The 21,298-nt window shown below is 48.7% G+C and overlaps 1 protein-coding gene across 7 annotated transcripts in view; it reads left to right on the plus strand.

Moving 5' to 3' along the window:
- The first annotated feature begins 618 nt into the window (after positions 1-618).
- The window catches only part of EPB41L4B (erythrocyte membrane protein band 4.1 like 4B), a 148,476-nt gene continuing 127,796 nt past the window's right edge, over positions 619-21,298 (plus strand). For 4 of the 7 annotated variants that reach the window (XM_030823749.1, XM_003260336.4, XM_030823924.1 and 1 more), the window contains exon 1: positions 619-1,433. In XM_030823749.1, the coding sequence (XP_030679609.1) occupies positions 1,131-1,433 (303 nt within the window). In that variant the 5' untranslated portion in view covers positions 619-1,130. The remainder of the gene's footprint in view (positions 1,434-21,298) is intronic. The other 3 variants (XM_030823649.1, XM_030823873.1, XM_030823665.1) reach the window with 1 other exon arrangement.

The following is a 21,298-nucleotide window of genomic DNA, read 5'->3' on the forward strand; positions in this document are numbered from 1 at the left end:
TTCACTAGCCTTCTCTGTTATTTATCCAGGCCTTTATCTCAATACTGGACCTGAGATCTTGAGGAAAGGTGTTTTCTTGCGTAGCATATTGGAAAAATACTTCCTCTCCTCGCCGGGCCTCAACTTCGTTATGTGGAATGAGTCCACTGGACTGGAATGACTAAAAAAGTCCTTCCAGCTCTGAGATCTTAAATTGACAGAACTTAAGTCGCAAGGACCTTGTAGATTACCTTGTTGATTACCTAGTCCACCCCTCTCCTTTTCCAGAAGAGGAAACAGTGCTATTTTTCCAAGGGGGAAAACTTAGTGCTATTCTGTCTGGTCTCCAGAGCAACGCTTCCCAGAGGGCACGCGGCCTTGTTTTCCTATCGTGCAAGGGGGCACTCTGCGCCTCCAGGGCTCTGGGCGCCGGAAACACGTGTGTGCTCACCTACGTGTACACACGTGAGCACACCTACAGCAGCAGGGGGCGCTCGGGCCGGCAGGGGGCAGCACAGACCCGGCTTGCAATTACCCGGCGCAGCCCCAAGGGAGGAGGGCGTGCTGCAGTCCCGGCGGCGGCGGCGGCGGCGGCTGGAGGTGCAGCCTCCCAGGTGGGAGGCGGGGGCTGCGGGCGCAGGAAAAGGCGCCTTGGGAGCGGGCGCTCGGCGGGGCCTCCTCGGGCCCCGGGCGCGGCGCGGCGAGTGGGAGCGAGCGCGCCAGGACCACGCAGGCGCCCTGCTCCGGCTGGCCCTCGGCCGGCGCGCGGCGCGGGAGCAGCCCGCAGCCCGCCCCCGGCGCCCCCGGCAGCCCCCGGGTAGCCCGCAGCCGCCCGTCGGGAGCAGCCCCTCGGCAGCCCGCGCAGGCCGCCGGCCCGGGAGAGCGCGCGGCGGCGGCGGCGGCGGGACGGCCCCGAGCGCGCCCTCCCGCCTGCGGCCACTCGCAGCCGGCGCTGGCCGGGCCGGCGCGCCCCGCAGGCGGCCAGAGCGCGGCCTCGGCCTCGGCGCGGGCTAGCCCCGGGCCGTAGCCCGCGAGAGGCAGCGCGGGCGGCCGAGGGCACTGACGGCGTCGCGGGAAGCTCCCGGGCGGCGGCGCAGCGGCAGCGGCAGCGGCAGCGCAGGGGGCGGAGGCAGGGGGCGCCCCCAGCCAGGATGCTGCGGTTCCTGCGCCGGACCTTTGGCCGCCGCTCCATGCAGCGCTACGCGCGGGGCGCGGCGGGGCGCGGGGCCGCGGGGCTGGGGGACGAGCGCGACGGGGGGCCACGGGGGGGCCCGGTCGCCGCCTCCTCCTCGGCGCTGCCCGTCGCGCCCGGGGGCAGCGTGTTCCCGGCGGGCGGCGGGCCCCTGCTCACCGGCGGCGCGGCCGTGCACATCTCCGCCGCCGGCGCCGCCAAGGCCACCCTCTACTGCCGCGTTTTCCTGCTCGACGGGACCGAAGTGAGCGTGGACCTGCCGGTGAGTGACGGGGCCGGTCCGGGGCACTGGCATCTCGCGCCCCTGGAGGCAGCTCCCCCTCCCCCAGTGCTTGCCTCGGGGGCGCTTCCTTTGCACCTCCCTGGGGATCCCCTCCCCCATCCCCTTCTCCGAGCACTCCTCAATCCTTTTTCTTCTTGGGCCACCCCGTCCGGGTCTCTTCCGGGGCCCCACCTTTGGCCCGCGCCCCCTCCTTGGCACATTGCGCCGCGGGGTTGCGATTTCTCTGGCGCCCACCTAGTCCTTGGGGCCTTGCCCCCTCCCCAGTACACACGGTCCCCGAGTCCCGAGACCCCGCCCCCCGTGGTGCAGGTGGCCGGCGCTCCCCTTCTGTCCCTAGCTTCCAGCAGGGGTCTTCCTGATACTGGGTTATTGGGTAGAAAATCTCAAATCAGTGTGAGGCCGTCCCGGGGTGTCCAGCTTGTCCCCCTCAAACTCGCCATCAGGCCTTGATGAGACAGCAGAGAGGAGATCCCCTCGCTTGCTGCTCGGCAGGCGCCCCAAGTTTGGGAGGCGGGGGTTAGACCATTTCTGCTCTCTGCTGATCCCTTCTGGGTACACCCCATTCCCATTCCCTGAGCCCCATCTGCCCCGCAGCCTCGCAGCGGGTAGGGTGACTTGGGAGCTAACTCTAGAGTCGGCTGTCTCGGACCTGCCTGCCTTGCCCCGGCAGAGCCCTTGCTGGGGCGCTGGGAGTCGTCCCCGGGGTGCCCGGGGGGGCAGGCGCGCCTGACTTTCTCCCTTGGGCACAGTGCGTGGGGTCGGCGGGGCACTCCAGGGCGGCGGCGCTTGGGCCTGCGTCCCAGGCACCCGCCCACAGGTGGTTGCACCCCCGCCCCGCGCCAGCTGAGAGCTAGGCCGGCGCTGCCGTCTGCTGCAGGGCGTCCAGTTACCACTGAGTCTTCCTGGCTGAAGGGGCCAGATCAGATCAGATCAAACCACACATTAACCGGGCGCCCACTGTGCACCCGGCGCTGCGGCAGACGGTGCCTTCGGGAATTTCTGGGTGTGACTGAGGACACAGCAGTAATTGAGCTTTAGATGAATGTTACAGATCACCTCGAGGATGTCAAGGGAAGAAATAACATAACCGGACTTCCAAGGAAGTATATAGGCCTTCCTGGGTGGGAGAAATGTTTGGACTTCATGAGAGAACTAGGAACATGTGAAAAGGGTCTCAGATGGAAAAATCAGAGCCTGCCTGGCTTGGAGTTTAACGCTTCCCGGTGTAGGCTGAATTTCGAGACAGTTTCAATTTATGGCAATTTTATTTTTGTGGTTCTTTGTGCTCTCCATAAGATATCATTTTGCTATGAAAATACCCTTTTGGGGCCTTTTTATTGATGGAAAAGGAGCCAACATTCGGGTGCTTAGAGCTGTTGCCTTTAAAATAGCATAAAAATGTTACTGTTCCCCAAGAATGAGGCTCTCCAGCTTTTTATTCAGCTGGGAGAGGAGGCCTGAGGAGCCGGGGAGGAGGAGAGGGGAGCAGGCTGCCTCTGGAGTGGGCAGCTTGTGTTAGGAGAGGATGTGGCGTAGTTTGCATCTCGGATCTGGGAAAGGAATGCTATCCTTGGGAAGTTTGACAGTGCTCCTTGCCGGTGGTTTTCTCATCTGTTCCCTGGGGATGATTCGTTTATAAAATGTATTGCTTGTCAGCTCCATGAGACAGGCTTAAGTGGTGTGCATGGTGAATAGACCCAAACAGGTACACAAATGAACAGGTTGGGACAGGAAGGCTGACTTGATTCCAGCCAGTGCAGCCCTCACTGGAGCCTGGTGGGGGAAGGGGATATTTGCATCCTAAAAGGTTTCTTCACTTTATAAAAGGCTGCTTGACAAAAGAATTCCCCCGTCCCAGGTATTCCTAGGATGGCAAATTTATTGATTCCTCTATGATGTGACTTAGTGAAGCCCACATTTTATTTATGCGCGTGCACACACACACGTATATGCCCCCTGTCCACAGGCGGATAAAAAGCAAATGCTGGCTTGTGTCACGTGAGCTCTCAGGGAGGAAAGATGAAGAAAAATGGCCAGTGGGCACAGCTCATCGATTTAAAGATTTATTAGATATTAGGACTGCATCACAGTCTCCTACGCTAATCTTCTCAGATCTGAGTGTGTGCTCCTGTAATTAATTCTGAGTTATGAGGTTAACGCCAGGCGGCCAGCTCCCCAATGCATTTGTAGCATTTGCTGCTCCTCAGACCCACTTCACCGGGCTCACTCTTTATGCTGTCCTTTTTGGCATTTGGCCCCACTTGTCATTATTCTCTTTTGTGTTCCTGGATTTTTACCGCTTCCTGGGCCCTGGTGTTGCCTTGCTGCTTGTCGCAAGATAGGATTTACCTTTGACCGCGATACCCCAAGCTGGCTTCTCAGGCACCCAGGGATATTGCCAGGCTAAATGTCTCCTTTGTAATAAAAACCCTCAGGCGGCATTAGCCTTGAGAATTCCTTTGCTCAATCTCCTAAAAGTTGGCTGTGTGCTGTCATAAACCTTTTTATTAGCCCTAGTTAGGATGCTTGTGTTCTGAAATTGTCTGGAACACAATAACACCCTCAGTTTGACCGTGCTGTGGCACCTCAGTCCAGTCCAGACCACAGTTACTGGGCGTCTCCAATGTGCCGAGCTCTGTGCTGCAGACACAAAGGTGAATGAGATGCAGCCTGGAGGCTCTTGGGAAACGCAGGTGAAAACAAGTTTCTTTTATTCTGGGTGATGCTAAGTGATATGACAGGCACACCCAGACAGGGTGCTGTGGCCGGATGGGATGGGGGAATTGGAAGGACTTCCAGGAGACTTTGACACTTGAGATTATGGGGTCTCAGATCCAGTGTCCCTTGGCAAAGCCACGGGCCAATTGTTGTATAAAATAAAGGGAAAAGTAGCTGCAATTGTTTCTTCTGACAGGGCTTGGTGATAGGTTGAGTCACCTAGCATTCCTGAGTGTTCTTTTTTTTGTTTTGTTTTTTGGATATGGGGTCTCGTCTGTCACCCAGGCTGGAGTGCAGTAGTACGACCACAGCTCACTACGGTCTTGATCTCCTAGCCTCAAGCAGTCCTCCCACCTCAGCCTCTCTAGTAGCTGGGACTGCGGTTGTGCACCACTACACTTGGCTAATTAAAAAAATTATTTTTATAGACATGGGGTCTCACTATATTGCCCCAGCTGGTCTCAAACATGTAGGCTCAAGCGATCCTCCTGCCTCAGCCCCTAACAGTGTTGGGATTACAGGCATGAGCCACTGTGCTTGGCCCCTGGGTGTTCTTAATCTTTGCTGTGGATAGTCAGCAGCTTTTCAATCTTTGATAAAATAAAATGTGAATAAAAGGATCTTTAAAAAAAAAATCTATAACATGCAGTCTAAAGTGGACTTGCTGTACAAACCCAGCTTCCAGATGAGCCCTTGCTCGCCCTACCAACCGGAGTGCCAGCCTGAGCCAGTCCTCTTCAGAAACCCTGGCCCTGCCTTCGACAGCACCTCCCTCTCCTTAGCCCAGCCCAGCCCAGCCCTGCCTAACCCTCAGGTGTGGTCTGGTCAGAGCAGGGCAGGACTCCCTCCCTCGGCCTGCCCTAGACGCGTTCCTTCTATTAATGCAGCTGAAGATCCCATTAGTGTGCTTGGCAGCGGCACCCACTGTTGACTCATATTAGCTCTCTGTTGACTAAATCCCTGGCATCGCTTTTACTTGTGTGGCTGTTGCTCAGCCCCGCCTCCCGTTGCCCTGTGTGCTCAGTGTGGAAAGCTGTTAGGATGTGTGGTCAGCCAGTTAGCACTCCCGCCATGCTTTGGAGGGAACGGCCGATGGGCCATTGTTGCATTTGGTGCACTTGCCTTCCCTGCATCTGGAACTCAACATCGACTCATTGTGGTCCAGTGCAAACATGGAGGATTTCAGAATTCGAAGATCTACCTTTGCATATTACACCCTGGCTCTGCAGCTTTGGGCAATTTCAGCTCTTTGAGCCATTGACTTCCTGATCTTTCAAATGGGGATGTTGGGAGGATTCAGTGATGGGAAGGCCTCACGGTGCAACAGAGTGCTGAAAGGTTGCTAGTAGGTTGTAATCTTAGAAACCTCTCCTTCCTCTACTTTGGATTTTGGAAAGATTTGAAGAAGTTTCTAGTAATAGACATTAAAAAAAAAATGCTGTGCCAGGCACGCTAACCATTGCTTGGCTCTTCTTTAGTGGAAATTGGAAGTTGGATATAGTATGAAAAATGCTTTTTAAAAGTTTCACTTTAGATGTGAAAAGTGATGTTTTTTCAGCAAAAACAGGAGAATGCAGGTTTTTAGAATTTTAGGACTGAAACCTCTGATCTCACATAACATACATGATACAACATAAAGGTCATATTGCTTATTTTGGAGTTGAAAGGGACCCTGGACAGCACCTCCCCGGCCCATTGGAGAAACTGGGAAGCTGTGGTCTGTGGCTATAAAGTGACTTCCCTTCAGTCAGTCAGTGAAAGAGTTGGAACCGGCTGCTTTGGGAACCCTGATTGTCAGCATCTGAAGGTGTCAAGCGTAGGGTCAGCAGTGGGAGGGAAGACTAACCCCACGTCCTAACACAGGATCATGGAAGAGGGGTGGGGTACATTCCTGGCAGATGGAAATAGAACAGATTTTCCCGAACAGTGGAAAAACTCGAGCAAAATGATCCCAACTTCAGTGTTCACAAAGTTCATCTGGGATTTTTTTTGTTCCATTAAAATTCCCAGAGCACACCCCTAGAATTTCTTGATTCAGTATATCAGGAAGCTCAACTTTTAACAAGTTATTCCAGGTGATTCGGATGCAGGTGGTCTCTTCACAGCCAGTGAAAAACCCTGGCCCTAGAACTAAGAGAACAGAGGCAGCTACACCATGCATTATAAACTGCTGTAGCAATGGGGCAAGGGGTGGTAGGGGGGTTGGCAGTCTTTGAACTGGGGTTTAACCTGTGCTTTAGGGAGCCCATTTTTGTCACAGTGGAGTGGAGGGCTAGAGGAGGGACTGGAGACCAGTCATGCCATTGCAGTCGTCAGGGAAGGGGTGATGAGGGCCTGGCTGGGAGAAGGGGGCAATGGGAGAGCAGCTCACAGGTGGAGTCAGGTGAGTGTGTTGGGGAGGGTGAAGGTTTGAGATAGGGCTGTCTTCACTCTTGGTTGGGAAGAATTAAGGGACCCGCAGGAGGTCGAAGACAGCTTCTCATTTCTAACCTTTCCCAAGGCTCTGGCTGCCATGGCCACACTGGCTTATCCCAGGCCTCTGGGTGGCTTGCTTATTCTGCCCCTGTAGGGTAGGTATTGGCTAAAGGTGGCCTTCCACTACCTGCCCCACCCACACCCCCTCTCAGACCTGGAGTGAGGCCTTGGATATCTAGTGGGTCATGAGTTTGTGTTATTTTTGGAAATGCCTTCTTTGTTTTAAAAGGAAGGCTGAGGTGGGGGGGGTGAGAGAGGGGTAATGAACACCCTTCCCAAACGGGGTGTCATGATACAAGCAAGAGCACTAACTCCCCTTCTACACTTGCTGGATTTGTCAGTGTTAATAAGGGGCGGGGGTTGGCCTGCAGGGAGAAGGGGCTGCAGCCCAGCCTCTCCAGAGCCGGTAACATGACCCTACACTGGTACAGGGCTCTGAACAAATATTAACTTGCTAAGCACTTTCACGTGCATAATCTCATTGAATTCTGTTCCTAGTACACTGCAGTGGATGAAGGCACAGGTCTGTTTCGTTTTGAAATAGCAGAAGGTCGATGGGGGTGGGGCCTTCCCTTAAATTCTTGCGTGGGGACTTAGAAAAAAATCCAGCCTGGCAACCACAGAAATCCTCCGCCTACCGTTTGTCCTCAAAACACGTGTTCCATCCTTGCCCACTGCTTGACTTCCTTTGGCCGGCTGGGAGTGGGCTTCTCCCTGGGCCTCTCTCTGCCCTGCCTGGAGCCTTCTCCTCCAGTGGGAACTGTGCTCCAGTTTCCACCTGTAGCCCGTGGCTGCTGCCTGAGGGCAGGGTCGGCTGCTGATTCATCTGGGTGTGTTTTCCAGGTTCGTGTGTGTGCTCTCCTTTCATTTCTCCTTTACAATGCATTCATCGAAGACCCATTTGAAAATAGGGAAAGGTTGGAACAACATCTACAGTTTCATTAGATAAGCACTGTTAAAATTGGGGTGCGCATTCATCTGTGCTTTCTTTCATATTCAGATATAAATATGTTTTTAAAATGATGAACTTATATGGGTTAATGGAAGTCTCTTTCCCCCCACCCCACCTCAGCACAGTTGAATAAGGATGGTCGACTTGGACCTTGTGTCTCTTTAGGGCGAGGCCCTTGGCCCTCCTCTCTACATTTCCTGGGACTCTTAGCTGGGGTGGGGAGGCCCCCAGTGCTGGTTAGCCGTCTGCACTGTGTGCTGCCTGCTGCCCCTGCCTTGGTAGGAAGCAAGCTGCCTGGCACTCTGACCCTCCTCGCCACAATTACCTTCTCTTGCTGGCAGGTTAAAGGTCTTGTTGATGTGACCTCAGAGTCCCCTTGCATCTGAAAGCACCTGCTATGGGGCAGTCTTGACTCTCGCCAGCCCAGGATGCCTATGACTCTGCTACCAGCCAGAGCTGATCTGGCAGAGTGGGGCTGGAGCCTGGCAGCATCCCTGGTGTGCCCCCCACCACCCTAATCCCTCTAATCTCACTCCTTCTGCAGCCTCTGTGGCCTCTCTCTAGAGCTGGATTAATTTTACTAGTCCCACTTGATTTTAATTTCCGGTTTATTTTAAATTGTTTTCCAAAATGTTTTTGTTTGCTCACAGTATGTTTTCTTCAGTCAGCAAAGGCTTACTGAGCCCTTACACTACATTAAGCATGGGGGAGGGGTATCGGAGAGAGAAGAGTGTTTCTTGAGCTCCCAGTCTTGAGAGGCAGACAGAGTAAACAGATACCCATAAACCAACATGGGGTGGTGCCAGGGGTGAGCAACTGAACTGTGGGCTGGAGTTGGAGAAGGTTTTTTTTTCTTTTTTTGGTAACATTGGGGTCTCGCTATATTGCCCAGGTTGGCCTGGAACTCCTGGCCTCGGGAGATCCTCCCACTGCGGCCTCCCAAAGCTCTGGGATTACAGGTGTGAGCCACCACACCCGAGCAGCTGGAGAAGGTTCGATCCCCAGAGTGACAATGGAATTGCCCCAAAGGATGTGTAGGAGTTCAGCTGTGTCTGGGTGGAGGGAACAGCATGGAAGATGGGGGTCAGAAAAGCCCCATCCCTGGGCTCCGGGTTCCTTGGGGTAGGGGAGCCAGATGAGTTCTGGCTGTGTCCCTGGATCTTAAAGGAGTAAGTGAGTTCCCTTTGAAATGAAGATGATGTGGGGAGCCCATCTAGGTGATTATCTTGTTGAATCCTCACAAAAACTGTGTTGATGGTTACTGTTGTTATTCCTGATTTGTAGAGGAAAGAATCAGGGTTTAGCAGACAGGTTAAGAAACTTGTCCAAGGTCACGTAGCTAGTAAAGGCAGACTCTAGCTTGATTTGTGGTGTGGGAAGGTCTCCGACAGCACAGCGGGGCAAGGGGGGTGGGAGGGCTCTGAGCTTGCCCCAGAGGTTCCAAGCTGGATGGGGACCCCTGAGCCCCCAAAAGGTTTCCACCTTTGTAGGCCACTTGGGATCAGATTTACTTCTTTAGTTAGACTCATTGAATGTCATTTCACTTGAGTGCATAATGGTTTGATGGCCGTAATTCAACACTCAGATCAGAAGTAGGTGATGTTTTTAAAAAGTGCTTAATAGAACAACATTAAAATTATCTCAAAGAAAAACATTTTCATATTCCTATCCCGCTGCATAGCAACTGGTTGGTTTCACTTTGTTCCTTTCCATCTTTGTGCTTTTGTATACATGTTTATAAGTGTGGTGTATATCCTTTAAAACATTTTTTTTCTTTTCTCCTCCCCATCCACATTTCTTGACAGGCTCCTCACCAGTTTGGTGCCCTCTTTTGTGCGTATTCTAGAATACTTAAATTCAACCCTTATTCTCTGCTGTGTGTGATGTGGTTTGAGTGAGTAATACCTGTCTCTGGGGGCTTGGAGGTTGATGTGCAAAGCACCTGATCACTTACGCGTCAGGCAGCCCCATCTCCAAGGCATGCAGAATCTGTGTTGCTTCCCTTAATCGCTGCCGCCTGGGAAAGTGCACGTTATCATCCCCTTTGCAGATGGTCTCGGAGAGCAGATGGCCTCGGGCCACTCTGCTAGTAAGTATGGGAGAGCCAGATTGAATTTAGGTTTCCGGACTCATTTTCCAGTGCTCTTCCCCTCAGCCCATGCTGTGCACACCCAGCCTTCCTGTGTTAAATATGTGTTCTCTTAGAACTCCCTGGGAAGGTCAGAATTTCATGCAGTAAAATCCCCTGTCTTCTGAACCACTTTGCCTTTCAGCATCTCTGGCATTTGGATTCTGTCTACCATTTCTCAGCATTTTTTGCAGGTTCTTTTCCCCAAAGTCATAGCTGGCTGAGTGCCCAGCATTTTCTTCATGAAGCTACGAACTGGAAGATGATATCCCAAGGGTCCTGTCCCACCCGTGGGATCATCCGGTGCTTCCTTGTTACCCAGCTCAGTCCCCCCAGGTGGAATGGTCTACCCTGCAGCCGTGAGGATGCCAACTGCCTGGTTCAGCGGGTGCCTGCAGAGCTGGCATCCCTCAGCTCTGTGGTTTCTTGTCCATGCCTGTCTCATGAGCTGTGTTGTCTGCAGCATAGCATTCGCTCAGGTGCATTGAAGTCGGCCTGATCATGCGTCTCCTTTGCTCTACCTGTTCACTTGCTGAGCTGCACCTACCCTGAATTATGAATTTTTTTGAAAATCATGGTATTAATATAAATAACACAAAATTTGCTATTTTAATCATGTTTAAGTGTATGCAGTTAAGTGGCATGATGTACATTCACTCTGTTTTGCAACCTTCACTACCATTGGTCTCCAGACGTTTTTCATCTTCCCAAACTGAAACTCGGTCCCCATTAAACATCAACTCCTTATTTTCACTCCCCCCAAACCCCTGGCAACCACCATTCTCCCTTTTTGTCTATGAATTTAGCTACTCTAGGTACCCCATATAAGTGGAATCCTACAGTATTTGTCCATTTGTGCTGGCGTATTTCACTTAGCCTAGTATTCTCAAGGTTCATCCATGTTGTATGTAGCAGGTGCCAGAACTTCATTCCTTTTTAACGCTGAGTAATGTTCTCTTGTAAGAGTATATCACATACAGTTTATCCATTCATGGAGTGTGGATGTTTATGCAGGTCTGGACCGTCTTAACTCGGTCCTACCCATTCACTTGTGGCACTGCCACCAGAGACTTGGATGTCCCCAGCCCTCACCTCGTGGTGTTATTCTTGGATTCTGACACCTCTTCCCTGGGACTCTTCTGCATCGTGCTGATCATCTTCCAAGGCTGTCTGGGCTTCATTTGGGGGTGTGTGGCAGACAAGTTTTCTCCCCCTTACATTTTTGTCTGAGTTGCTCAGCGTTGGCAAGCCCTCTGTCCAGCACATTCTTTAGATTTTTAAATGATGAAATATAAATACAAAAGACTCTCTATAACATGAATAGTTTTAGAAAAATAACACAATGAACATCCTTGTGCCCACCACCCAGCTTAGGAACAAAGACCATCATCAATGCTGTGAAAGTCCCCACATGCTCCGTCTTAGTCACATTCCCCTCCCTCCCTCCTGAAGTTTGTCTTTCATCCCTTTCTTTTGTTTATAGGTTTTCTGCATACGTACCTTTTCCTAAACAATATCATGTTAGTTTTGCAGGTTTGTGAGCTGTATATACATGAATTTTTCCTTCAATATTGTGTCTGTGAGAATTCGTGTCAGTGAGATGACTGGAGTTCTTACTGTTTTGTAGTTATTCTATTGCATGCATATACCGGAATTGATCCTATGTGGACATTTGGGATGTTTTCACTTTGGAACTATTAGGGGAAAAAAATACCGCTTTGAACTTTCTGGAATTGGTCTCTGGTGTACATGTGTCAGGAAGCATCTCTCCTGGGTGTGTACCTGGGAGGAAGAGTGGGCGGGGCCCTTTATAATCATACAAAATTGTTTTCCAGAGTCCCCACAGCATATAAAAGCTTCCCTAATCCATTCTTCTCCAACACTTGGCATTGTCAGCTTCTTTGTTTGATTTTACCAGGATAGTGGGAGTTAGTGGCACCTTTGTGGTCTTTACTTTCTCCCAGTTGTTGATGGGGTTGAGTACCTTTCACCTATCCATCTCTCTCTCTCTCTCTGTGTGTGTGTGTGTGTGTATTTTTTAATAATAGAGATGAGATCTGGCTGTGTTGCCTAGGCCATTAAACTCCTGGCCTCAAGCAATTCTCCCATCTCGGCCTCCCAAAGTGCTGGCATTACAGGCATGAGCTGCTGCATCTGGCCAGGGTTGAGTGTCTTTCATACGTTGTTAGCAATGTGTAGTTCCTCCTGGAATGTTTTGTTTTATGATTTTCACCTGTTTTTAGGTGGAGTTGTATTTTTCTCACTGGCCCCTGGACTCCATGAGATTGTCTCCCGTATCCCCTTCCTCTTCTGAGGTCACCTCGGTGGAATAAGGGAGAGAACACTGTAAGCCCCAAATTGACAAGCTTCTGTGGCAGATCTTTCTTCACTAAGTAGGAATTAATGTTTTGACTTCACTTTCACTGTGAATGAGCTGAAGTTGGTTGCTGCTGGTGGCTTTTTGTGACAGCAGCTACGGGATCTATAGTATTCACATCAGCTCTGCCCACTCTTTTTGAAGTTTTTATTATGGAAATTTCTAAGCATATTCCAAAGTAGCAAGAACTATATATGGACCCTAAGTACTCATCTTCATTTCCGTATTTATCAGTTTATGGCCACTCTCCTTTTATACCCCTCCCTAGTGCCCTTTCCTGATTATTTTAAACAAATTCTAAACGTGTAATTTCTTTTTTTTTTTTTTTTTTTTAGGATGGAGTCTCGCTTTGTCACCTAGGCTGGAGTGCAGTGCGCAATCTTGGTTCCCTGCAACCTCTGGCTCCAGGATTCAAGCGATTCTCCTGCCTCAGCTTCCCAAATAGCTGGGATTACAGGCACGCGCCACCACGCATGGCTAATTTTTTGTATTTTTAGTAGCAACAGGGTTTCACTGTGTTGGCCAGGCTGGTCTTGAAATCCTGACCTCAAGCGATCCGCCTGTCTCTGCCTCCCAAAATGCTGAGATTACAGGCATGAGCCACTGTGCCTGGCCTGAACACGTAATTTCAAACATGTATTTCAGTATGTATCTCTAAAAGATAAGGACCCATTTTAAAAAAATAGTGTTGATTGTGATAGCACACACCTGTAGTCCCAGCTACTTAGGAGGCTGAGGTAGGAGGATCACTTGAATCCAGAAATCGGCGGCCAGGCTGGGCAACATCACAAGACCTCATCATATATATATATGTATGCCTAATACTATTAAAGCTTCTAAAAATAATGAACAATTATTTTTTAGTGTCAGATATTCAGCCAATGTTCAAATTTTTCTTCTGTGGTTTTCAGCAAGGTTCTTTCATTGCATTTGATAGATATTCTAAGACTCTTAACCTAAAAACCTTCTCCTCACCTTTTTGAGCCATTTATCTGTTGGAGAAGTGAGGCCGTTTGTCCTATTACAGTTCGTTACTTTCTGGGTTTCGTTGATTGCATCCTCAACATTGGTCACCCCTGAGGTACAGTTAGTACCAGGAATAGTCTTATTTCAAGCATCTGATCAGAGCACACAGAGATCAGTAAGATCCTTATCCTCAAGAAGGCTGAGTGGAGATCAGCTGTTGAATGTCTTCTTCGAGTGTGGGTTCTTCCTTCCTCTAGCTCACTCCTGTTTGGTACCCCATCACATACTCGGGAGGCCCTCCGTGAACCCTTTTTGTCTCTCCTGGCTGGAGATGCTAGCAGACATTTTAGGGAATGCAGCATCAATGAGAAGGGAATTGGGCCGAGTGTGGGACAGCTTGAACCAGTGGGGTTCGCCGCTAAGGGAACCCTTGGAGAACACCTGGTCCAAAATCTCATTCTGGAGGCGGCGAAAGGCCTTTCCCATCTGCCTTGGAAGGCTGCTCACTCCAGCCTGCTGCTGCTCACCTGTGGCAAATGAACAAGGGTGTAACAAGTGCAGCTTCCTGCACCTAGCCCCCCAGCGCTTATGAGTGGCATCCAGCGAGCCTCTTTGCCTCTGAAACTCTGCCATCTCTTCTGAAAGCGACCAGGATTCTCATCCCCTGCACATGGGAGCTGGGGCTTTCTCCAGCTCTCCTGCCCATGGGATGGACGTGGGCATCATCCAGGGAAGGCCGGTAGACTGTAAAAGCCTACCGGGGTTAGTTATTAACCTGCAGCGCACTCTTGACAGCCCATTCCATGGCATTTCACTGACCGGAGTCCTTTTATTGCTCTTGCTTGCTGGGGCTTGGGACCCAAGGCCCATATCACCTCCTGCTCAGTCAGTTGCAATCTGTATTGAGTGGCATCAGTGCTGCTTTGATGGTAGCAAGAATGGCTGGTCAAAGTCCAGGGAGGGGCCCAAGCTGGCTTGGAACTGGCCCAGGTCATGCACACAGCCAGCAGTGACACATCCAATGGGACACTCCAGGGTGAAACCTGAGAAAGGAGATCTGGGATATGGGATGTTGTAATAGGAGAGCAGGGAATTTAAGGTCGGAGGTATTTGTTTAGGATACCTCAGTATTCTAGAGCTATGGGATTTATTTTGCTTTGAAGTCCAGAGGTATTTAGCTTTATTCTAAAAGCGATGAAGTTCCTCTTAATTAAAGATGCTCCTGGAAAAAAAAAAAAAAGGAAAAATTTAATGCTGTCTTTTAAAAGGAAAAAGATTGTATGTACTATAATAGAATTACTGTAACATGTTGTTTATTAACTCACTTCAGGGAATGACCTCTTCCACATAGGTAAGTTTTCCAGATAGTTACAGTTGCATTCATTTACTGACAACAACTGTTTTATTTCAGCTATTTCATTTATTTCTTGAAGAAAAAAAAAAACAAAAAACAACTGCAGAGCATCTAGTGCCTGTAAGGCCCTGTGCGAGGAATACAAAATGGTCAAATGTATGGGCGTTGCTCTAAAGGAGCTGATTTAGGGTGGGGTGTGGATGTTAATTGCATTACCTTGACTTTGCCTTGGTGGCCCCCAGTCAGCGTGCTGAGGGCTCCAGCAGTCCCAGACTTCTGCATCACCTAGATTCTTGGGTCAGCTCTGTATAGTGTTCCAGCCTTCAAAGCATTGCTTTACTCTGCCTTTTTGAGGGCAGGCTGATTAATAAGTTAATACAACAGTGGTTTTCGATGTTTACTGCATGCTTAGAATCTTCTGGGGAGTTTTTCAAAGTCCAGCTTCTAAGGTATACCCCAGACTACTACTACCACCAAGATTGCTGGCCTTGGGAGGTGGGACCCCTTCATCAGAATTTTTTTTTTTTTTTTTTTTTTTTTTTTTTTGCTCACTCTGTTGCCCAGGCTGGAGTGCAGTGGCACGATCTTGGCTCACTGCAACCTCCGCCTCCCAGGTTCGAGCTGTCCTCCTGCCTCAGCCCCCCAGTAGCTGGGATTACAGGTGCCCACCACCATGCCTGGCTAATTTTTGTATTTTTAATAGAGACAGGGTTTTGCCATATTGGGCAGGCTGGTCTCAAACTCCTGACCTCAGGTGATCCACCCCCACCTCGGCCTCCCAAAGTGCTGGGATTACAGGTGTGAGCCACCACGCCTGGCCCAGAATGTTTTAAAACTCCCCAGGTGATTCTGAGGTGCAGTCAGGTTTGAGAAACAATGTTTTGCAGGGCTCCTTCCCTTCCTTTTGTGTAGCGTTGTAGGTTTAGATCAGGCTTTCACCTTTGATCATTTCATTTAATCCTTATAGCACTTACTGGAGAGAATTTTGGGTGTTCTAATTTTATAGAAAGCTCACCAGTAAGATTTTGGCCCCATATCCCACAGCTAGTAAATACAAAACTAGACTTAAAAGTCATTTCCAGGCTGTTGAAGTCCACTTCTCTGGTTTTTCTTCATGGCCATCACTCTAGTGGCCCTCTGGCAGCTCCCCAGTGCTCCCTTCACTTCTCACCTGTGTATCTGTACCTGTGCTGCCTTATTTTTTTAATTTAATTTAATTATATTTTTTTGAGACAGAGTCTCGCTCTGCCACCCAGGCTGGACTGCAGTGGCACAATCTCGACTCACTGCAAGCTTTACCTCCCGCATTCAAGCGATTCTGCTGCCTCAGCCTCCCAAGTATCTGGAATTATAGGCATTGGGCCACCATGCCCAGCTAATTTTTGTATTTTTAGTAAAGACGGGGTTTCACCATGTTGACCAGGCTGGTCTTGAACTCCCAACCTCAGGTGATCTGCCCACCTCAGCTTCCCAAAGTGCTAGGATTACAGGTGTGAACCACCGCGCCTGGCCTTTTATTTTTATTTTGATTTTTTGAGACAGAGTCTCCGTCTGTCGCCCAGGCTGGAGTGCAGTGGCACAGTCTCCACTCACTGCAACGTCCTCCTCCCGGGTTCAAGTGATTCTCCTGCCTCAGCCTCCCAACTAGCTGGGATTACAGGCACCCACCACCACGCCCAGCTAATTTTGTATTTTTAGTAGAGACCAAGTTTCACCGTGTGAACTCCTGACCACAAGTGATCCACCCGCTTTGGCCTCCCAAAGTGCTGGGATTACAGGCCTGGGCCACCGCATCCAGCCTGTGCTGCCTTCATATTGGCTGAGTCTTATCCCTTAAGGGCCTAGCCATCTTTCAGGGCCTGTCTCAGATGATGCTGCATTTATGAAGCTTATCCCATCATTCCATCCTCCCACCCCACCACCCCACCTTCCCCCGCTTCTTCCACTTCTCCCATATAGCATTCCCTCTCCTCCTAGGAGCTTGCAGGGCACTTTTTTGCCTTGGGTGAGACCTAGCACATGTTATAGTAATTATGTAGTAATTCAAGCAATAGATAGCATTATTGACCTTTTTAGTTTTTGCAAGTGATTTTTAAAATTGTGGTAAAATATACATGACACAAAATCGACCATTAGTGACATTCAGTACATTGACATTGTTGAGAAACCATCATTACTATCTGGCTCCGGAATATTGTCATCACCCCAAAAAGAAATCCTCTACCTGTTGAGCTGTCATTCCTCCCCTGTTCTTAACCCCGACAGCCACTAATCTGTCTTCTGTCTCTCTGGATTTGCTGTCCCTGCGTATTTCATATAAATAGAATCATGCAATATGTGGCATTTTATGTCTGGCTTCTTTCACTCAGTATTATGTTTTCAAAGTGGATTGACCATTTACATTGTTCCAAGCCCTTTCCATGGCTTCACTCTGACCCCTCATCCCCCCATGGAGTAGGCAGTTCCTATTGGTATCCTCATTATACAGGAGATTGAGGCACACAGAGATCAGGCAACTACAAGAGAACACACAGTGCCTGAGTACTCTTGGCCCCTGCACTGTCCTGCTGGTGTCCTGGTGTCTGCTGTTGACTTTGACCTTTAGAAGGGCAAAGATCAAACACCAAGGAAGAATTCATCTATGGTATAAGAACAACATATGATACGGCTCCAGGAGCAGAAATCATTAGAGGTGCCCCTCGGGACTGCAGAACAGAATTCCTGGGGTTGATTGTGCGCTTCAAGCTCTTGGCTTAATTGGAGTGAATCAGTATTGCTGTGAATTTCCCTCAAATGTTAGGGGTCAAGTATAGGATTGTATATCTAGTATTGGAAGCCAGCTGGCGTTCTAAGACCACTGAAATGTTGAGGAATGAGTCTTAAGGACTCAGAAAGGCAGAGGTACCCCAAGTAAAGGTTTATTTTCAAAGTAGTGCTTACTGTGTGCCAGACGCAGTTGTGAGCACTTTATGTATCTTTACTTAGTTGATTCTCACAAAATCTTTACAAGGTAGCTATTGCCCTGTTTTATGGATAAGGAAGCCGAAGTGCAAAACAGCTAAATTACCTCATCAAGTTCTTGCCACTAGAATGTGGGGGACCCAGGGAGTCTGGTTCCGGCATCCATCTGTGTCATTCTTTTCCCTTTAAAAATTTTTAATTTTCTTTTTTTGGTTATAACATACCTTTCCCAAGACAGAACAGAACAGCCTAGTTGCTTGAATAGGAAGAGAAAAAGGGAAAAAACATAATGGGAAAAGCACTGATTTTATTTTTTATAAAAGTTATCCGGTCATATCAGTTCTATGCCTTTAAAAAAAAATAAAAGGCTGGGTGTGGTGGCTCACAGCCATAATCCTAGCATTTAGGGAGACCGAGGCGGGAGGAGTGCTTGAGCCCAGGAGTTCGAGACCAGCCTGGGCAACATTGCAAGAGACCCCTTCTCCACAAAAAGAAAAGAAAAAAAGAAAAAAAAAACCCAGCCAGACATGGTGGCTCACACCTGTGATCCCAGTACTTTGGGAGGCTGAGGTAGGTGGATTGCTTAAGCCCGGGAGTTTGAGACCAGCCTGGGAAACTTGGTGAAACTCTATCTCTACAAAAAACAAAAACAAACAAATAAAACTAGCCAGGTGTGATGGTGTGCGCCTGTAATCCCAGCTACTTGGGAGGCTGAGGTGGGAGGATTGCTTGAGTCTGGGAGGTGGAGGTTGCAGTGAGTCGAGATCATGCCACTGCACCCCAGCCTGGGAGACAGAACAAGACCCTGTCTCAAAACCCACCCCCCAAAAGAAACCCACAACTTAAAAAATAAAAATAAAAGTAATACATTTTTATTTGATAATGTTTAGGAATTATTGATTAAAGTTTAAAATAAAATTTTTTTTTTTTAATTTATCACTTTCACCAAGTGATCACTATTTCATTAACATTTTGGTGTATCTTCTTGCCTCTTTTTTTCTAAGTATGGAGAAAAAAGTTTTTTCAACAAAAATGGGATCATACTATGTATACCCTTTTTTTCTCCTTTTTTTCTTTTCTTTTCTCTTTTTTTTTAAGAGATGGGGTCTCAGTCGGTCACCCAGGCTAGAGTATATTGGCATGGTCATGGCTCACTGCAGCCCAGAACTCCTGGGCTTGAGTGATCCTCCCGCCTCAGCCTCTTGAGTAGCTGGGACTGCAGGTGCATGCTACTGTGCCCAGCTTCTTTTTTTAAATTGTGATAAAATATAAGCTTAATCTTTATACTATACTGTCTCTTATGTTTGAAGAAAAGCTTAGGGACATCTGGTTCTCATCATGGGAAGGAGAAATCTTATCTTTGCAGCCAGGGAGGGAGCTGCACCCTGGTACAGAAGGATCCAGAATGGCCATGCCGCGAGAAGGCGCATTACTGGGCCTTTATGACTCTTCATAGGACCAAAGTTGGCCAGCAAGCTCTAAGGTCCTGTGAAGAACGTTGGATCTTTGGGTGTGTTCTTAGTCCTCATATAATCCCATGAGGTCAGGATACCCCAGTATCCTGACAGAGATGAGATCCCCGTCAGTCATGGCAGAGGAGGTTCCGCAATTCCCACTTGGTTAAGGAGGTAGCTGTTTGGGGCTGAATTGTGGCCCCCTCCATTTTCCCCAAATACATCTGTTGAAGTCCTAACCCCCAGTACCTCAGAATGTGACTGTATTTGGGGATAAGGTCTTCAAAGAGGTATTTAAGTTAAAAGGAGGTCCTAGGGCAGGCCCGAATCCGATATGACTGGTGTCATCTAAGAAGAAATGTGGACACAGATCTGTACAGAGGGAGGACCATGTGAAGACACAGGAGAAGACGACCATCTACCAGCCAAGGAGAGGCCGAGAGCAATGAAGAGACAGGCATTTATTGAGGACCCACTGTGTACGCAGAACCAAGCCAGGCTCCAGGTAGATAAAGACTAGGTCAGAGATGCCACTCTTTCCCTGAGTAACTGCCACTTGGGTAAGAATATGTGTCTTTTGCATCTGCAGAGAACTCTATGGTTTTTATATGCTTTTACCCAGTTTTGGTCTACCTTGCTTCTCTGGGGATGTCGAAAGTTGACTCTTGTTGGCCAGAGCTCTGGCATAGTTGTTTTGCCGCACTTTAGGTGCAGGAGCTGGCATCTGTAACATGGGACCAAGGGAAGACGCAGGACTTGAATAGTTTATTGACAAAAATGGTTCTGAATCCAGTTGGAGTTGTTTGTTTATTTATTTATTTTTGAGACAGGGTCTTGCTTAGTCTCCCACGCTGGAGTACAATGGCGCAACCATGGCTCACTGCAGCCTGGGATTCCAGGGCTCAAGAGATCCTTCCACCTCAGCCACCTGAGCATCAGTTGGGGTTATTTTTATCGGAAATATTTATCTCAACGCGTTGTAGCTTACCCACATAAGATGGCACAGGAAGTATGTAGATGTGTCTACATGAGATTAGCCAAAACTGCATATTGAAGGCTTTTTTAATTCATATGCATTACACTGAGTGAAATCAACCTTAGAAGAGTAGCCTCTGTATGATTCCATGTACACACAGCTCTAGAACTAGCAGAACTAATCTGTGGAGAAAACAAATGAGAATGAGAATAACTGTTGCCTTGGGGGTAGGGAAGCTCAGGGATTGACGAGGAAGGGGCCTCCCAGGAACTTTCTGGGGAGATGAGAAGGGGCGGAGTGGTAGAGGAGTGTGGGGTACACCAGTCCATTTGTCAAAGTAGAATAGCTTAGATTTGTACATTTCAAGGCAAATGCAATTTACTACCATCCCAAAAAAAGTATAAAAAAATTAATGGTGGGCCAGGGAGGAATGAATAGAGGAAAAGATGATACACAGTGTTGATCATTGTCAAAGCTGAGTGACAGGTGTTTACTGTACTCTTCTGTTGACTTTGTGTTTATTTGAAATTGTAATCTTTGTTGATTCCTCCTTCTGAGAAGTCAGCCTGTTGCCTCCTGGGGCAAATGCAGGATCTCAGGGCGGTGGAGCTAAGTGACGGCAAGAAGAGGGTTTGTTTTGTGTTTTCAAATTGCCATTTTATTTTTATGTTGTTGGAAATATCATTAGTGATGTGGAATAAATTAGGCATATGTAAAATTACAGGTTGAGCAGGGCTATGGTGGCCATGGGTATAGGTATAATGAGGCTATTATTTTTTGTTAGTTCTTGAGTGATGGCTCATTTGGGTAGAAATCCTGTTAGTGGGGGCAGTCCTCCTAGGGATAGTAGAGTAACAAGCACTATGGATGTTAGTAGTGGTAACTGATTTCACATATAGGATAGTGATAATGTTGTAGAACTTATATTTGTATTGATTTTTTTATTGTTGTTGTTTATTTCTTTGTTTTTGAGACAAAGTCTTGCCCTGTTGCCCAGGCTGGAGTGCAGTGGCACGATCCTGGCTCACAGCAATGTCCATCTCCTGGGTTCAAGCAATTCTCCTACCTCAGCCTCCGGAGTAGCTGGGATTATGGGCGCCCATCACCACACCTGGCTAATGTTTATATTTTCAGTAGGGACAGGGTTTCCCCATGTTGGCCAGGCTGTTCTCAAACTCCTGACCTGAAGTGGTCTGTCTACCTCGGCCTCCCAAAATGCTGGGATTACAGGCATGAGCCACCACGCCTGGCCTGTATTTGTATTGAATAATATAAATATGGCTACTGTTAATATTAGGTAAAGTAATGGATTTAAGATTGTGATGGTGGGGTTGTAGGTTAAAATTGCGGCTGTTCAACCTATATGAGCAATTGATGAATACACTAAAATTTTTTGGAGCTGCGTTTAATTGAGTCTCCCTCAAACTCCACTGAGATGGATAGTGCTGCCGTTGTTAATAGTATATTTAGGTCCATTGAGGGA

This window comes from Nomascus leucogenys, chromosome 1a (assembly GCF_006542625.1).
Source record: "Nomascus leucogenys isolate Asia chromosome 1a, Asia_NLE_v1, whole genome shotgun sequence".
Taxonomy (NCBI): Eukaryota; Metazoa; Chordata; class Mammalia; order Primates; family Hylobatidae; genus Nomascus; species Nomascus leucogenys.